The sequence below is a fragment of the Mastigoproctus giganteus genome, chromosome 5, assembly GCF_048544385.1.
Source record: "Mastigoproctus giganteus isolate SK-2022 chromosome 5, ASM4854438v1, whole genome shotgun sequence".
NCBI classification, from domain to species: Eukaryota; Metazoa; Arthropoda; class Arachnida; order Uropygi; family Thelyphonidae; genus Mastigoproctus; species Mastigoproctus giganteus.
In genome coordinates, this window is record NC_143579.1 from 124,898,190 (window position 1) to 124,917,236 (window position 19,047).

At 38.0% G+C, this 19,047-nt stretch overlaps 1 protein-coding gene across 2 annotated transcripts in view; it reads left to right on the forward strand.

Moving 5' to 3' along the window:
- Positions 1–19,047, forward strand: part of LOC150085684 (vesicular integral-membrane protein VIP36-like) — a 236,019-nt gene that overhangs the window by 181,239 nt on the left and 35,733 nt on the right. For both annotated transcript variants that reach the window (XM_090373444.1, XM_090373443.1), the window contains 2 exons: positions 1,161–1,275; positions 15,188–15,240. In XM_090373444.1, the coding sequence (XP_090229570.1) occupies positions 1,161–1,275; positions 15,188–15,240 (168 nt within the window). The remainder of the gene's footprint in view (positions 1–1,160; positions 1,276–15,187; positions 15,241–19,047) is intronic.

Sequence of the window (19,047 nt, forward strand, 5' to 3'; positions counted from 1 at the left end):
ACCTGTTCTTTATTGAATTAACTGAATATGGCACTTTAGAGATATAAAAACACAAAGGAAATTTCTTACTGTGCTACTGACAAGTTCACTTATACAACTGCAGGGTAGCTGGGAGAGACTCAAGTGATAAGAATGGCCAAATAAAGGTTAACAAATCTACTACTAGGAATCAAAAGCTGAATAAAGGATTAAAGGTGAACATTTGTAGTACTAGGAATTACAGTGTGATGTCACAGGGGCCGCTGGAAGGGACTGGGATCAATGCAGCGTAAATAAATGAATTTTTTATTTGCATTTTCCACGGCACACCTGAAGCATACTCGTGGCAGACTAATGTGCCACGGCACGCAGTTTGAGAAACACTGATCTAGACAAGACTGCACTAATAATTCAGTCACAGCATGGGTTTGTTAAGGGGAAGTCTTGTCTGACAAATATGATTGGGTACTATAATATCACAAAGGAACTGGATGCAAAAAATAATCTTGATATCATATACTTGGATTTCAGGAAAGTTTTTGATACTGTTGCACATTATTATTATTAGATAGGATGCAAGGAAGCCTGAGGCTTTTGCTGCACCAGCCAAAAAAAAAATTTCTGAGTTAATCTGAGAGAGAGAGAGAGACAGAGAGAGAGAGAGAGATAAGTAGAAGGGAATCATCAAGAAAGAAAAGAATGCCGATATATAGCTCAGGACCCTGGGTGTGACAAGCCCATACTCACCAGATGCGAGCCCCTACTTTCTTGCCTCTACTAATGGTAATATTGTCAGGCATCCTCACAGACTTATTTTTATGACGCTAATACACTCTTTATTGTCTATCACAGAACAAAACTATTTAAGCTTCTTAACTAACCTGTAAATTGTTGATCTTTATGGATCTTTACTGCAACCAATTATTATTATAAACTCTTGTTGCATTGTAAGGAAACTGCCAGTTTTATAAAACCTTTACATGCCATAATACTGTACTCAATCTTGCTTTGAGAATTTTCCACCTAGGATATATCATTAACTAGGAAAAAAACTCCCATGCCTTACACATTTGATGACACCAAACTCACCAATTCCAGCCCATTACATCTTTGTTGTTTCCTGTATGTGATTATTATATGTGATTCTATGTATATTCATTAAGTTATCTTGAAAATTATAGGTGCTTATGAGTACAGATGAAAGTGACGAATGGAAACTGTGTTTTGAAGTTAAAGGAGTGAGGCTTCCAGTTGGTTATTACTTTGGAGTTTCAGCTGCAACTGGAGACCTTGCAGGTATGTAGTAATGTTTTCATCATATTTATTAGTAAAAATGAATGTTTAGGCACTTTATCGAATATGTTTGCAGTAACAACAATTTTTTTTTTTCATTGCATATTTTTGGAGAAAACTTTTTTTGTTGTAAAATTTTTTCCCCCTCATATACTTGAAATAGCACATGGTTTTTCAGTGAATCCTCGATGTAAGTTGAATGAGTCTACATGTTGCCAGAAACAAGTTGTTTTCTAAAAATTAATGAGTGTTTTGCATAATTGTTGAATTAGTAGAGGGTATTTTCTCAGCTTCTGAGCTTATAAAAGCAGTGTAAAGTGAAAATGTGGTAAATAGAAATACTGTCTTTATATTCCCTACTTTTGCTCTTGCTGATATTAAAAAGCCTGAAAAATACCAGGACAACTTTGCTCCTATTTATCAGTATTTTATTCCACATGAGTAATGCACATGACCAGTGTCAAGTTGACGTGGCTCTTTGTTGCTTTAATAGTCATTTGCTTTCTGTTCTCAAGGCAATGACAATACTAAAAGTATGTGCTTCTTTAAACCAACAACTCAGTAATTTATTTAAATGAATCATGGCCATTTTGTAATCAGACAATCAGCACACCGTACACTCTGCTTAGCCATTATTTGACATTCTATTTGGTAAATAATTTATTGATTCTTTTTAAGTGATACATCTGGAAAAAGGATAATAATTCAAAGAAAATCTTATTATGCATTATTTGCAGTTCAATATACATTCACTAAGATGATGAGAAACCAACTTCAAAACAGCTGCTCTGTCCTGTTCTGGTAATGTCTTAGATTTTTAAATGTATAACGGGCTGTTTTTCGGGTGATGCTATACAATTTACAATGATATTAGCAACTTAGGTAGAATGGTAGATAATAGCATTTGTTGTTAATTTAAAACCCAAGCTCTAATAATGTTCATCATGAGCAGAATCATCCTCATGACTGAAAACTGAATGCAGTAATGCATATGAATTTTATTTGATCAGTATTAGCCATATGGCACAAGGAAACCAGAGGTTTTTATTGCACAAGCCAAAAAAAAAAAAAGTAGATAGAAAATACAAACTATTCACTTCCCTCCCCATGTAGACAACTATCCAGTTACCTTAGATGAATTTTTTAGTCAGTTTCAACTGCCTGTGGAGTTAACTTCTTCCAGTAATCAACAACTCCCTGGCTAAAAGAAAAAGTCCTACAACATAGTCTAAATCCTAAACCTTTTCCCCTGTAGTCTTCAGTGGGAGCAGAATGGTTCCACTGAACCATGAAGACTAAAGGGGAAGAGGTCAGATTCCAAAACTAAGGACCATTTTTTTAAATGGCCCTTAGTTTTGGAATTCATTATAACAGTGAAAATTTTGCCTTCATTCATTACTTAACCCACTCAGAGTCTTATAAATCACAATCAGTTCCCTCTAAAGTACCAGGTAGCAACTTCTGTAGTCCACATATTCAGATGAGGTCTCCTTACTTGAACACAGTATTCCAAATGCGGTTTTATAATTGCCTTATAGAGTGAGATTATGATATCCTATCTCTACAGAATATTGTTCGAGAAATTATCAGTAAGGCATCGTGGGCTTTCCTGGCTGCCTGTTTACATTAATCAGAGAACTTCATATCTGCCTATATCTTAATCCCCAGATCCCATTCTTTTTCTACTGTTTTTGATTCAATTTCATCAAGTGTAAGATCTTGTATTTTGCTGCATAAAAATATAGTTGCCACTTATCTGACCATTCTTGAAGCTTGTTCAAGTCATCTTGAAGGAATGCTGTTTGGCACTGATCATTATCAACTCTCACAATCTTGATATCATGCTCTCTGTTCCATTCATTGATGTCATTTATGAAAATCAGAAAGAAGAGTGGTCCAAGAACCAATCCACTACTGAGGTTACACCATTAATCACAACCTTCCTTCTATCCTGCAGCCAGCCTGTGATCTATTTTAGAATATTTCCAGTAATCCCAACATGACATGCTTCAGTTTATGCAGTAACCTCTTGTGAGAGACTGAGTCTGATGTCTTTGCTAAAATCCAAATAATCTATGTTGAAATTGTTCCCTACATCCCACTCATCATTAACTATGTATGTCAAAATAGCTTACCAGTTTAGTACACTATTTTTCCTTAACAAAATGCTGTATGGCTTTTAGAATGCCATTTCTATCTAAATATTCCTGTATTGCACTCTTAATCATTGTCTCCAAGATTTTCCCTATCACTGAAGCCAGACTAACTGGTCTGTAGTTACTGACTTCACTCTTGACATGATATTTTAAGGAGTCCTTATGTGCTGTGATGTAATGACTAGGTGTGGGACACAAGATCATAATAACATTATACATTTGATTAGATGCCAATCAGACTGTCAAGCATGTTACATAGGCAGTACAACAGCAAAATTCGGGACATCAAAAATTTCTAACACGCGTGCATACTATCACTTTAATAGCTTCAAATCTAATTTAGCAAGTACAGAACCAATACAACATGTTCAATCTTATAATCATAACCCACTCATCGATTCAGTGATTACAATAGTTAAACTAAATTCCAGTTATAAAATCCTTCAAAACGAAGCTCTCGTCATTGAGTGGTTTAAGCGCCACACATCACTTAACATATTAAACAAAAATATTCCCGGAAACTTCTCTCCTATTTGGAATTTAGCACATATTAAGTTTCCACGTGCACTGAAATGCATTTTGGGAACTCAACTTGTATATAACACACTCGCGTGCTCTCCCCTCCCCACTATAGCTAATTGAAGACGATTTCGAAAGTCTCTTGTGTGCAGCTATTAGCTTTTATTTAATTTATATTAATTAGACAACCATAGAATGGAAGGTGCACTTTCCTTTCTTAGAAAAATTTTTAAAGCCCATAACTTAGTTGGTTGAAAGTTTTACCACGTACATAGTGGTTATGTGATTCTAATAACTTACAAGGATTATAAATTTAAAAACTAAGTGGATTACTATGAGGTGAGTGCTGAAAAATTAAGCTATATCCATGATTTAGTGACTTCACTCTTGTAACTGTATTTATGCATTGGCACCTCCAATCCAAAGGACAGTGATTGTAGGTATAAATCATGTCAAGATGGGCGGAATTTTTATGAACACTAATCAAGGAGAATGGTGAAGGTTGTAGAGGTTCTTCATGGAAACCTGGTTTTACCGTTGAGCAAAGAAAGGAAACTGACCGTATTAATACACACAATTTACATGCAGAATACAGTCTCACAGTTTGTTCTTTTTGTACAAAAACAAAAGATGTGCACTACACTTGTGAGGTCTATCTCAAAAATAACGAGCCTGCATTAATTGCTGGTTGGTGATAAAAAAAAAATTGTAATTTTCATTATTTTCCTCAGTGAAGACAAAGTTTTACAGGGTATGGGACAGGGTTCAAAAAAATAAGATTTGTATTCATCCAGAAGTAGTAGTGATAGAAAGATGAAGTTTTTTGTTTGATACCTTAATATCTATAGCAACCACACAAATTTTGGTTATATCTAACAATTCCTTTTTTTTTTTTTCTTTTCAATGCTGAATGAAGTGAAGTGTCACTATGGATAAAATGGAATACAGAATACAGATCAGCAATTCATTTCCCTTCCTATTTCTGCAAGGGAAAGAACCCAAAACAACCCACAAAGAAATGGTAGCTGTTTATGGAGAAGACTGCTCAGGTTATGGTGTTGCTGCACATTTGTATAAACAATATAAATGTGGAAGAACCTTAGTGCATTGTGAAGAAATCCCAGGATGGCTAACAACTGCTGTAATGGAAGAGTGTTGCAAAAATTGAGCTATTAATTGGAAGATTGCTGTATTACATCAAAAAACTAGCTGCAGAGCTCCAAATTAGTGTAGGGTCTGGGGAGAACATCAACACAGGCATATGAGTAAAGGCTCTGCTAGATGAGTTCCTAGACTTCTGACTCCTTACCAGAAGAAGGAAAGGTCACAATGTGCACAAGAAATGTTGATGTTCCAGGAAAAGCAAGAGAATCTTTATAACCACTAGTTGCTATGGATGAAACTTGGATCTATCACTAGGCTTCCAAAACTAAACAAATGTCAAAACAATGGAAGCATGCAGAACCTCCCCTCCCCCCACACCAAAGACACAGGTGCAACCAAGTGCTGGCAAAGTGATGCTGTCTGTTTTTTGGGATCAGCGTGGACTGTTCTATTTCAGCATGGTATAATACAAACAGATTACCTTCGAAAGGACTGTACTATGTGATGAAGTATTATTTCAACCTCTTCATAAACCTACATGCTATTATAGAAGAAAAAAAATTGGAAAGCTGTCAAAAGGTGTGCACCTGCTCTACAATAATACCTCTTCACATTTCTTGCATCTGCAGTGAGGTGACATCACGAATGTGGGGTTTGAAATATTGCTGCATCCTGCTTATTTCCATAACTCTGCACTCTTGGATTTCTTTCTCTTTCTTGACCTGAAGTCCTTTCTTCATGGAAAACACTTTTGCTGTTGATGATGAGGTGATTTCTGCTGCAAAGATGTGGTTTGAAGGACAGTCCTACAAAACTGGCCTATGGAAGTGTGTTGAGAGGTAGCAAAACTGTGTAATTTTTTCTGGTGACTATGTTGAATAAATGGAATACATGGTATTTGTTTCAACCATTCTATCACAAGTACTTCTGGGTGAATACAAATCTTTTTTGAACCCCCCCCCCCCCACCTTCCATATGTCTTTTGAATTTTTTTATTGCTTTTCCACAGTGTAATTGCACCCAGCTGGTGTGGTCTCTCCATATTTGTTACTGTTTTTCACTGGCAATAGTGCATCTCACTAGTTCTGCTACTAAAGTTTCTTGCATTTCTTGCTGGCTATTTGTGTTTGTATTTTCTCTCTAGCTTTAGAAATTTCTTGAAGTGACATAGATGTTAAAAATTTTTATAAATTTGTAACTTGACTTTCTGTTCATAACATGTTGGATGATGTTTTTTTTCTTTTGGTTTTACATTTGCATCAGTCATTTCTATTTAGTTGGCCAGATATTTTTCTGATGTAACTTAGATATACTGTGTTGTCTTCTCTCCTAATTGGTTTTCCCTATCCCGCGATGGCTACTGGTACCAGGTGCATGGAGTGGTTATGTCCGATTACTATTATTGGTCGAGGAACTCTGTCATGGGATGAGTACTGGTACCAGGTGCATTGGGTGATTGGTTGTGTACAGTGACTCACTCAGTGCTGTCTCTACTATAAATAATAATGCCATCTCCTTTTGCCCTGTTATAAAACAAATCCATTCTAAATTACTTGCGTGTAATGAGTCAAACCAAACTGTGACATTCTGTTGGATCCCTGGATATTCTGGGAGAGCAGGAAATGAGAAATTTGCAGCACTTGGAGGGTAGACACCTGCAAGGTGATCTGATTGAGGTGTATAAGGCCTTGAATGGGATGAGCAAGCTGAATGCTGATGGGATTCTTCCTCTTGCTCAGATTAAGAACTTGAGGGGGGCATAGATTCAAATTGAGGAAAGACAGTTGTAGAATAGATGTGTGGAAATTTGCCTTTAGCCAGCGATAGTTGATTGGTGGAACAGACGTCCATCTTTTGTTGTGGAAGTTGATAGCCTAAATAAATTTAAGGCTGAGCTGGACAGGCATTTGGAATGAATGGAAGGGTGAAATGGGATTTTTTTTTTTTTTTTTATATAGGCTGATGCTGCATAAGCTTGCTTTCTTGCATTGTATACCTCTGCTAATGCTAAATGTTGCCTGTGGAACCTCTCAGTGTTGGGTGCTGGGCTCCTTACTGTCTTCAATATTTATTAATGATATCGGGGAAGGCTTATCAAGTTTAATGTCTAAATTTTCTCATTATGCAAAGGTTGGCAGGGTAGTTAATGACAGTAATCTGAGTATGCTACTCAGCAAGACTTAATGAATTAGGCAGTACTGAGAAGTGGAAATTTAGGAGTAACATTGATAAATGCTAGGTACTGCATTTGGGTAACAGTAATCCGAGTGGTCAGGAGTGCAGTAGCACCTGCTCTTTGAGTAGACCAGGGTTCAAGCCCCTGACTGCTGAATACGGTCGATCTGCCAACCCGCACTGGACCAGCGTGGCAGATTATGGTCCATTTCCCTCAGCATGAATTGTTGAGGAGGCTTCCATCCTGCAGTGGGTTGATAATGGCTGCACTTTACCTTTTTTTTTTTTTTAATCCCAGAATAACATCAATTGGGTGGTACCCCAGTGGAGGTAGTGGAGAACAAAAAAGACCAAGGTAATTGTACCTAGGGGTTCTGTGGATATTGTAGACAGACTGTAGGATAGCCCACAGGTTTTTGTCAGTAATATAGAGGAATATTTTGAGCAGAGACAGGCGATTATCCCATTAGAATTTTAATTGGTAATTGTTAGGTAGATGCAGCCTAAGTACTGCATACAGGTTTGGAAGCCTTGTTTTAGATAGAATGTAAATATGTTGGAATGGGTCCAGCATTTCAACATATTTACAGAGAAGAGCAGTAAGGTTAGGTGGGGCACAAAAGCCTCTTAACAAGCTTAACTCTTACCAAAAAAACCCAAATTCTGCAAATTGCTGTGTTTGAAAACTAATCAGCTGCTGGGAGATCCAAGTCAAGTGTTTAAAGCTTTAAACGGATTGGAAAACTAAATGATGGCATGTTTACACTTCCTTGGGTGGATGCAGGGTAGAGGGGAAAAATTGCTTTAAGAGAGAGTGATTTATCACTGGAACATATGATTTTGAAGAAGTGGGTAGTCTTTGGTACCATACTGGTTGTTGACACGATGATTGGGATGGTTGATACTTCTTGCATATGCCACATCTCCTTGATCTCATGTCTCAGGTTTGTGTACTTCCTAATTTTTTTCTCATGGGTTTTCTGGACATTGCTAGTGTTTGGCACCGCTATGTCAATCAGGTGGGTAGCCTTTTCCATCTTGTCCACAAGGGTTATGTCCAGTCTGTTGTGCGGGATGGTCTTATCCGTTATTATGGCATGGTCCCAGTACAGCTTGTGGGTTCAGGTCTCTAGTACTGCCTGGGGTTCGTACTTGTAGTATGGCCGACCGGGCTAGCCAGGTGGGTAAAGTGCCTGCCTAGCAACCCAAAGGTTGCGAGTTTGAATCCCGACTCAGGCTTGGATCCAAGTACTGCAAAAGCCTTGGGTGGTGCATTATGGCCACAGAAGCCGATGCGCCAACAACTACCAAAAAAAAAACTTGTAGTATGGTACACTTTTTTTTTGGTCAGCTGGTATTTCCTCGCTAGATTCTGATGTATTATTATCCTGGCTACCTGGTCATATCTGTGAGTGTACTCAGTCTGGATGATCACCTTGCATCCTGCGGTGATGTGTTGGATCATTTCTGAGACCAGGTGGCATCGTCAACATGTGTCATCTGACATTCCGGGCTCCTTTGAGATGTATTTTCTATAGTTTCTGGTGTTGATTACCTGGTCTTGGATGGCCAGCATGAATCCTTCAGTCTCAGAGAAGAGTGTCCCACTTGTGAGCCATGCATTGGAAGCAATATTATCGATGTGACCTTGACGGAGGTCATTGTAGTGTCTGCCACAGAGTGTCTTCTTTGCCCATCTTTCTATCTTCGTTTCTTGTACCATTTGGGCGGGACGGTTTCCTCGGTTAGGTTGAATGAGGTATACCACTTATCTATCTTCCTTATGGCCTGGTGGAGTGGTGTTGTGTTGTTCTGTCAGGTCTTTCCAACGTATTGTTATTCTCTCCACTGCTGACTTCGGGTGGTGTTGGCGACTCTTGGTCATCATTGTCCTTGTCTTTCGCATGATATCTTCTAGCTCGGTGTTAGTCCAATCTATGACCCTGAATGTGTATGTTATTACTGGAGCTGCATTGGTGTTTATGGCTTTAACTGTATTTCCTCCATTCAATTTTGCTTTCAGCAGGCTTCTGAGTCGCTGATGATATTTTTCGGTCAGGCACTTCTTGATTTCATGTTCCAACTGCTGAGCCTGCATCATCCCTAGGTATTTGTAGGTCTCTCCTTCTGTCATAGTTTTGATCTCTTTACCAGTCAGCAGCTGGTAGTTTTGGCCAACTAATTTTCTCTGGTGCAGTGTGTGAGTCTTGCATTTTTCTAGACCAAATTCCATCCTGATGTCCTTGCTGAGGACATCAGGATGGAATAGTTGCTCCAGAGTAGTTTCTTCTCAGTTGTTGCGTAGAGCTTGATGTCATCTATGTACATCAGGCGGGTGAGGGTGTACAGGTTTTTTCTTCCTTCTTCGAGGTTATATCCATACTTGATGCTGCTGTTGAGCATGGTGGATAGCGGGTTGAGTGCTAGGCAGAACCATAGTGGGCTCAGAGCATCTCCCTGAAAGATTCTTCTTCTTCTAATGGGGATTGGTCTGGTTGTGATGTTCTTGACCTTATTGGTGGTACTCCATTTCGCCATTGTTGCTCCTAGGAAGTTTGTCACTATCGGATTGACCTTGTAGATCTGCAGGGTCTCTAATAGCCAGCTATGAGGTATGGAGTCGAAGACCTTGCGGTAATCGATGTAGGCTGTGTATAGGTTGCGGTGCTTCTTGAAGGCTTGCTCCATAACTGCAGCATCTATGGTTAATTGCTCCTTGCATCCTTTGCTCCTCCGCTTGCATCCTTTCTGCTGTTCGGCCATTATGTTCTGACTCTCTAAGTGGGGGCGCCTCCGTAGCCAAGTGGGCAGGAGCGGCAGTGCGTAGCACACGCTTCTTGATTAGACTGGGGTTAGAGTCCATGACCACCAAATACGGATGATGCAGAAAGGTCAGGGAATGACCACCACATATCCTCGGAGCAATATGGCCTTAGTTGCTAATGCTCCTAAAAACCAAAACATAACAACTCTAAGTGGTCTGATATCTTCTTAGTTATGCAGCTGGTCAGGATCTTTTACATCGTTGGGATGCATGTCATTGGCCTGTATTTCGCCAGGTTTCTTGTCTTCATCTTTAGGCTTCAGATATGTGACTCCTTCAGTGAGAAACTTCGCGATTGTCTCCGGATGCCTTATCATTCAAGTGAACTGCTCTGCTAGGTGCTTGTGTGTGTGCAGGTGAGCTTCTTGTACCAGTAGTTGTGGATGTTATTAATTCCCGGGGTTTCCCCAGTTGTGGGTGTTCCTGATCGACTGTTTTACTTCTTCTCGAATTTCCCACTCTCTCATCTCTTGTATATCCTTCGTTTTCTTCCGTTCTACTTCTATCCAGATTGCTTTGCTGTTATGTTTTACTTCACTGCTCCAGATATTTCCCCACAACTCTTCGATCGTCTTCTCGGGTGGTCCATTTCCTGCTTTCTCATCTTCACCCAGTTTCCTGTAGAAGGCTCTTTGGTCCTCACCGAAGATTCGGTTGTTTATTTTCCTCTTTGTATCGGTGTAGTCTCTTGCTGAGTGTGAGAAGGTTCTGCTTCAGTGTGTCTAAATATTATCCTATTCTTTGATTTCTGGTCTCATGTTTGCTGTGGGCGCTGTCTCTCTTGAGGATGCTCTTCACCTTTCCAATCAACTTCTATTACCCTGTTGGTACTGGGTCAACTGACCTATCTTGACTCTTAATTTTTCTATCTTCTGCTGAAGTCTTCTTTCCCAAGCTGGCAGTTCCTTTTGTTTTCAGTTCTTCTGCTGCTGGTCTCTCGTTTCTTTTCCATTAATCCTAGTGGCTGGTATGGCAGCACAGTATACGGCTGTGTGGATAGCCTCCAGCATTGCACCATTGTTATCAAGGTAATGTGGCATTATTTGCTGATTGAGGTGGTCTGTTACTCTCCACAGGATTTTATTTGGCCTCTGCTTAGGTATCGTGGGTTCTTGTGGGGTCCATTCCTTCGAATTCTGTTAGGGCCTTCTTCCACTCGTCTTCTATTCTGGGTAGCATTTCTTCATCTCTTTCCACTTCAGCTACTCTGGGTAGTATTTCTTCTTGCTGTTCCTCCTTCAGTTCCATGGTATGCTGTTCCTCCTCTGGCTCCATATTTACCATGTGCTTTGTAGCAGATTGCTGACATCCTGCTTGATTTATTCCAAGATGGCAGGAGCTATTAGGTTCTTCGGAAGATGGCCCTTCTCTGGTCTGCTAATCGCTGTTCGGTGACCTGAATATCCGGGTATTGTTCTAACCATTTGGTATGTAGTCGCCATTTGTACATTGTAATATCGGTCTCTAGCATGGTTATTTCATAGTATGCTCGCATGATGTATGTATTAATTTCAATGCTCCACTTCATGTGTTGGTGTTTTCTTCCTTTCTGGGTGGTCACTAGCGCATTATTATTATTATTATTAGCCATATGGTGCAAGGAAGCCTGAGGCTTATGCTGCACCAGCCAAAAAAAAAATTCCCGAGTTACCCTGCGAGAGAGAGAGAGAGAGAGAGAGAGAGAGAGAGAGAGAGAGAGAGAGAGAGAGAGAGAGAGAGAGAGAGAGAGTCAGAAGTAGAAAGGAATTGCCAAGAAAAAAAAGAATAATGATATCTAGCTCAAGACCCTGGGTGTGCCAAGCCCATACTCACCAGATGTGAGTTGCTGGGGTATGGTTTTATATGGAGAAAGCACTTGACACAACTTGAGATTTGCAAAAATTTTTAGCCAATCAGTCTTTCCAAGTTCGCGTGGGATCCCCACTCTCTCGTCACTTTTGCCAAGAGGAGAGAGAGTACTGCAAGGATTAGTGTTAAGTATCATGCTTTTCACCATTAAAGTAAATTCCATCACAGAAAAACTTCTTCCAACTGTAAAGAGTGCCCTCTGTGTTGTTGACTTCAGCATATTTTCTGAGTCATGCAGCATGAGGGTTATTGAAAGACAACTGCAACAAGCCATTGATCACTTTAATTCCTGGGCACTTGTTAATGGATTCAGATTCTCACTGCAGAAGATCGTTTGTGTATAGTTTTGTCATAAGTGTAATCTTCACCCTGAACCTGAATTATGGCTTGAACAAAATGCTATTCCAGTAGTGTCAGACAAAATCCCTGGGACTTGTGTTTGATAAAAGGTCGACCTTTCTGGAATATATCTGTGAACTATGTACAAAGTGCACAAGAGGATGGAGTGCTGACCAATATATCTTACTACACATCTATTGTGCACTTGTATTATCCAAATTAGATTACGAGTCCCAGGTAAATGCTTTAGCCAGAGACAGTGTACTTCGATGACTGGATCCTGCCCATCATCTGGCTATCCATTTCACTACTGGACCATTTCAAACATCTGTTCAGAACCTATATGCAGAAGCAAATGAATCACTTCTGTCACTTCGAAGCTTTAAAACTGAATCCCTGCTAGGCCATCTATGTGGACATCTGTTTTTTAGCCACAATGAGAAGATTTGTACAATGCCTGTCAGACTGCCAATCGGCCTTTTAGTATTTGCGTCCAAGAGCTATTCAGGGTTTAAAATTACATTAGACTAGGTTGCCCGAACACCGAAGCAAACCCTTCCACCTTGGCTAATTCAGATTTTTTTTTTTTTTTTTTTTTTTGGCTGATGCAGCCTAAGCCACAGGCTTCCTTGCACCATACAATTAATAATAATAATAAAGTCTGATACCTCTTCATCTGTCTACCTGCAGCTCTATTCAGCATGCCGAGCTGAACATTCCAACTCTGCCAGTTTACACAGACTGCTTGAAGTGTGAATTATGTGTAGGATCTGCTGCTGCTCTCTTTCCAGACACTGCTATATCTCATCAGCTTCTTTCTGAATTGAGCATATACACTGCAGAGATGCACTATAAAGTTAGCCTTAGATCACATTAGAACTTGTTAGTACGAAAGGTCTATAACATATTCCAATTCTCTGGGCGTATTACAGGCTTTATTATCTTTGAGACAATTCCCATCCAGTTCTCTCTCTTGGGTTCAGCAGAAGATACATTATCTTTATGAACACAAGTTTGATATTTGCTTCTGCTGGATTCCTAGTGGCATTGGGATTAGGGGAAATGATTTGGCTGACACCACAGCCAAATCAGCAACTCCCCCTAATAATCATTGCCTGTTAGTCCCCTATACAGACTACAGGCAAATAATATACACGATATACTCCCAATGGTAAGAATTATGGCATAGACAGACAACAAATAAATTATATCAAAGCCTGTATTTGAAACATGGCAGTCTAGTCTGCACAGGAATCATAGCGTGGAAGCTGTTCTTTCTCAACTCTGCATAGGACACACTTGTTTTGCCAAAGGCAGATGATCCTCTTATGTGTGATGCTATTTTGTCTGTAAATCATATTTTAATTGATTGTGTTAATTTTTCCTATCCTCACAATCTATGTTTTACTGCTTTTACTTATCTGACTGGGCCTTATGCACACAGATTTTATCAGGCAATGACCATGTGTCAGATGTTTTTTAAATATTTTCAAATTCTTAATTTTTACAAATATATATAATTTTATGCATATATTTTTAGTCTGAGTATACCATAATTCATTCTATTTTCGTTTGTGTGTGTGTGTATATATATATATATCTTGGCTCGGTAACCTATTAGTATTAGCTGATGCATATGATGCAAGAAAGCAAGCTTATACAGCATCAGCCAAAAAAAAAAAAAAAAAAAAATTCCCATTTCACCCATCCGGTCACTCCAAATGTTTGTCTAGTTCAGCTTTAAATTTATTGAAGCTATCAACTTCCACAACAACAGATGGAAGTCTGTTCCAGCAATCAACTACCCGCTGGCTAAAGGCAAACTTCCGCACATCTATTCTACAACTGTCTTTCCTCAATTTGAATCTATGCCCCTTCAGGTTCTTAATCTGAGCAAGTGGAAGTATCCTGTGAACATTGAGCCTGCTCAAACCATTCAAGGCCTTATGCACCTCAATCAGATCACCTCACAGGTGCCTAGTCTCCAGATGCTACAACTTGCAGAAGTTAAGCCTTTCTTCGTAAGTGCACCCCTTTGTTCCTCTCACCAATCTTGTTGCCCTTCTCTGTACTCATTCTAGCAACTCTACATTCTTCCTAAAATGAGGTCTCTAGACCTGTATACAATACTCAAGGTGAGGCCTGACCATTGCCTTATACAAAGGGATAATCACCTCCTTGTCTCTGCTAGCAAAATTCCTATATATATCGACAAAACTCCATGACCTGCTCTGGCAGCCTGTCTGAGGACCTCCCCCCTGACTCGAAGGCTGCTCTCGTAATTATGGCTAAAGATTTGTTTACTTCCCTTCCTGCCCCCTTCAATATAACTGGATAGATTCCATCTGCCCCGGGTGCCTTTTTTATTCAACGGTTTCACCAAAAATCCTTTCTATTTCTTTTATGGAATAGCTGTTGCACACTATAACCTCAGTTGCTTTTGTGCCAGAAAAACAGAAACCAACCAACCTCCAGTTTGGCCCAAAAATATATTGAATGATTCAGTTAACTAACCATTTTAAATATTCTTCTTTAGATTAAGACCTGAAATAAGAAACAGAATGTCATATAACAGTGGGTTTCAAAAATGAGCATGTCCTTTTCACATTAAAGCCTGAGTTGCATTTTATTACTTTGTTGCTACCAACATGTCAGTAAGGTTTTGCCTATCTGTGAGAAACTTCCACCCTGATGCTTTGGTGCTTTAAAATTTCAGAGTATACAAATAAAAAAAAAAGAAAGGAGGGGGGGGGGGAAGATAATGAGGAGCACAGCTGTATTTCAAAATTGTCAAACGTTGATATAGAAAAAAAATAATAACTTGAATGTATCTAACTGGGTACCTATCCATGTATAACGTAAATTGCAGAATTTTTTACATTGTTTTATATATATATTGTTGTATTGCATGTCTGTTGTTTATTTATGAGCATATTGCATTAAATTTCAGATAACCACGATATCATCTCCATTAAGGTTTATGAATTAGAAGGACCAGTTGAAGTAAGTTAGTTTTATTTTATTTCACTGGGATAAGACAAATGCTTGAGGTGAAATATGCCCCGGAATAAATAAGACTGAAAGGTGGAAGCACATATTTTAGTTTGCATGCACTTGACGAGACTTTAGACCAGTGTTTCCCAACCTTTTTTTTACCATGCCCCACCTAAGTCTTTCTAAAATTCTGATGCCCCCTATGTAACATATACATATTTTTTATATTCAAAAATTGAATTATTCCCTAAATGAAGCCTAATTACAACTTGTTCAGGACACAAGACTTAGGTTTTAGGAAGAAATTATTAAGAAAAAAACAGTAAGTAAATTTTCTAAACCTATAATAGACAACTAAAATTCAAGTACAAAATAATTTATATGAAAGATTTTTCTATAATATTTTAATTTTTAGTAATTATTATTTAATTGTTTAATAATTTCAACATTCCATGTGAAGTCACTTCTAGATGAGTGCACTAAATTTAGTGAGACCCTTGTGCTTGATGCTTGCCACAGAGAGATTTTATATTGGGCTCCAATTTAGTCTCAAGTCTCCCCGTTTTGTGATATCCAGTCGATTCTTTTCTTTAGTAACAAATCATTTATGGCACTAAATCCATATTCAGCTACATATGAAGATGGAAACAGTAACAATAGCTCTCTTGCAAAGTTGGTTGAATTTGGGTATTTAATTTCTGTTTCATCACAAAGCCATGCCATCGCTCCTTTTATATTGAATAAAGTTTTAACTGACTCATCATTTTGCATTTCTGAGAGTTCTTCTTGGTACTGCATTGATACATCAGACAAATCCACTAACATTGGTTGCATCATCCTGGTTGGAAAATCAATTTGTTTTAAATCAGAAAACCTTTCTTTTAAATCAGCGGACAGAATTTTCAGATGATCGACAATAACAAGTACAGCGGTATCAGTCACTTCACATTTTTGCAGCCAACGAAACTGTTCAAAATTTTTGTTACAAATATATTTTTGACATAATTCAATAAATGTAATGAAACCAAATATCTTCGCTTTTGCATCAACGAGAGTTTATTTGTTCCTTAAAGTTGTTTATTTAATATATTTAGTTTTTCAAAGATATCGGCTAAATAACTCACAAATGCTTTACCATCAACCGTTAACAGATGCTTCATTTTAGGTTTGTTACTTAAAAAGTCACTAATAGTATCAAATAGTTCCATAAATCTTTTCGAACAGTTCCCTTTCGAGAGCCACCTTACTTCAGTGTGAAGTAAAAGTCTCACATGGTCTGCATTTTGTTCTTCACAAAAAAGCTTGAAGAGACGCTCACATTTGGCATTAGCTTTAATAGCATTGACACACTTTATAACTGATTTTAGTACTTCATTAAGAACAGGCGAAATATTTTTAGCTACCAAGTTTTCCCTATGAATAACACAATGCACAAGAAGCATTTCTGGATTCTCATCTTTCATCAATTTTAAGCAGCCATTTTTCTTGCCCATCATATTAGGAGCACCATCTGCAGCACAAGATGTTATATTTTTCATTGGTATATTATTGTCATCTAAGTAATTTTTTTAGCTTATTATATATATCTTTGGAGCTCTCTAATGATTTACAGAATAACATTTCTTCAGCAAAATTACCTTTATCAATATATCTTACATAAGTTATCAGTACGGCTTCACTGTCTCTCAAAGTTGATTCACCCATTTGCACTGAGAATTTGCTTGTTTTCAGCTTTCCAACAAGTTGTATTTCAATATCTTCACTCATTTCATCTATTCTTCTGCTAACAGTATTGTTATTGAGTGGCATAGCTTTCACATCTTTGTCATCTTTTTCCAGAACTGTTTTAAGAAATGCTGATATTGATGGTTTGATTAAATTCTCTCCTATAGTATGATTTTTCCCAGATTTAGCAATGAGTAAATAAATTTCATAACTAGCCTCAAGAGTACAATTGACAGTTGCAGTATGAGCAATAAATAGACTTTAATGTTGCTCTTTTTTCAAAATTCTTCTTTAAAGTTTGAAAGTAATTTAAATCTGAATTTATATGAGCATTATGTTTCACCTTCAAATGTGCCTCAAGACGACCTCGCTTCATTGATTCGTTGGTCAAGCATTGTTAGCATAAAAGACAAAAAGGTGACCTTTGATCGTGGACAGTGGGTATGAAGCCAAATTTTAAGTATTCCTCTGAATACTGACGAACTTTTTTTTACTTGCACTACTCATTTTACTGTACAACTGAAAGAAATAAATATAAGATAAATCAAAAACTAAAAATAAGCTATGCATTAAAGTTAATTTAATTTTATTTTAATATATCAAAATTAATTATTAGTATGCTTTTTGAATGAATAAATCACACAAATTACTGAATTCGGGCTATTAAATCTGTGGTCTCTGTGAACAAGCAGATAAGTCTAATTTGTCAAAAATGAGATAAGTGCACTATAATAAAGTATTTATTATTTACTATTATGTGACATGCAGATATCTTCGTTATTGTAGTTTTAGCATGAGTAATAAATATTTGTATATTTGAATATATGCATGTTTATATAAGAGTGTGAAGTTTATTTTTCCTCTCCTGCAAATTCGAGTTTTTGGACTTATTTGCTTATTTACTGAGACCACAGAAATATACATATACGACAAATACATACCATTGTGTATCACGGTTCTTCATTAATAATAATTCTGTGCGCAGACAAAGTAATTTTTTATTTTAATCTGAGATTGCCAAACCTATCCAAATGTACAGTCACGACACCCAAACAAGCTTTGTATGAAAGGAATTACCTATTTCATATAACATGCGGAGTTTGCGGTAGGCTACAGTAGACAACCACTTTGCTTGCGCATTGTGCATACCATAAGCAGTCGTCCAATACAGTACATACTATTCCTTCACTAGGCATAGTAAGCAATACTCTCCAAGCAAACTGTAGTTGATATTACTCCAAACTTTCAAGTGCGGCTCTATAGAAAGTACAACATTTAACGAATGCTTATTTCAAATTGAGATACCAACAATTCTTCTTTTGTACAAGTTAAATCATAGTAGGCAGTTGTTTTAAAACTCTAGACGAGCAATTTTTGAATTGCCCCCCCCAATCAAATTTTCCCCATGTGGGGTGTGGGACCCACGTTGGGAAACACCGCTTTAGAACATTTCATAAAATTAGTTTGTTACTTTGGTATGTAGACTTGTGTTGAAGTGCATAAAAGCAGAATGAATGTAGGTGTGTGTGTGGGGGGGGGGATGCTGTTTATTACACGGCATTTCCTCCCCTCTCTTTTCGAACATATAGCTGGCCAAATATTAAATCAATTAGGCTAAAATAATAAAATGAATTTTGTTAACAGCTTCTGTTAAAGTATACTGATTATCAGGTTCCATAAATCTCTGTGTTGACATTGCTTGCAGGGTGCTTGTGGTGATCTGCTTGCAATAGAAACCAGGTGTTACTATGACAGTGTTATTTCATAATAGAAGTGAATTTTGAATAAATAGTGGTGCATATGCTCAGGGCAAGACTCAAGTAATATCGTGCCCCAGGCAAAAAGATTATTTTGGCATCCCTTTGCATATCCTAGAAATCTGCATACAGTTTTGTGAAAAATTCCTTCCCTTGCTTTTCAGCTTTTGGCTCCTGCCCTGTATAGCTCGTCTTAATCCAGCACTGCATATGCTAGTTGCTTTTTCATTTAAAATCCAAGTGACTCGTGTTACAAGACCCCAAACAGCAGAGATATCTATGCTTGTGTGTGGGGGGGGGGGGTCTCTGAATTTCCTGTAATTTATCAGAAATT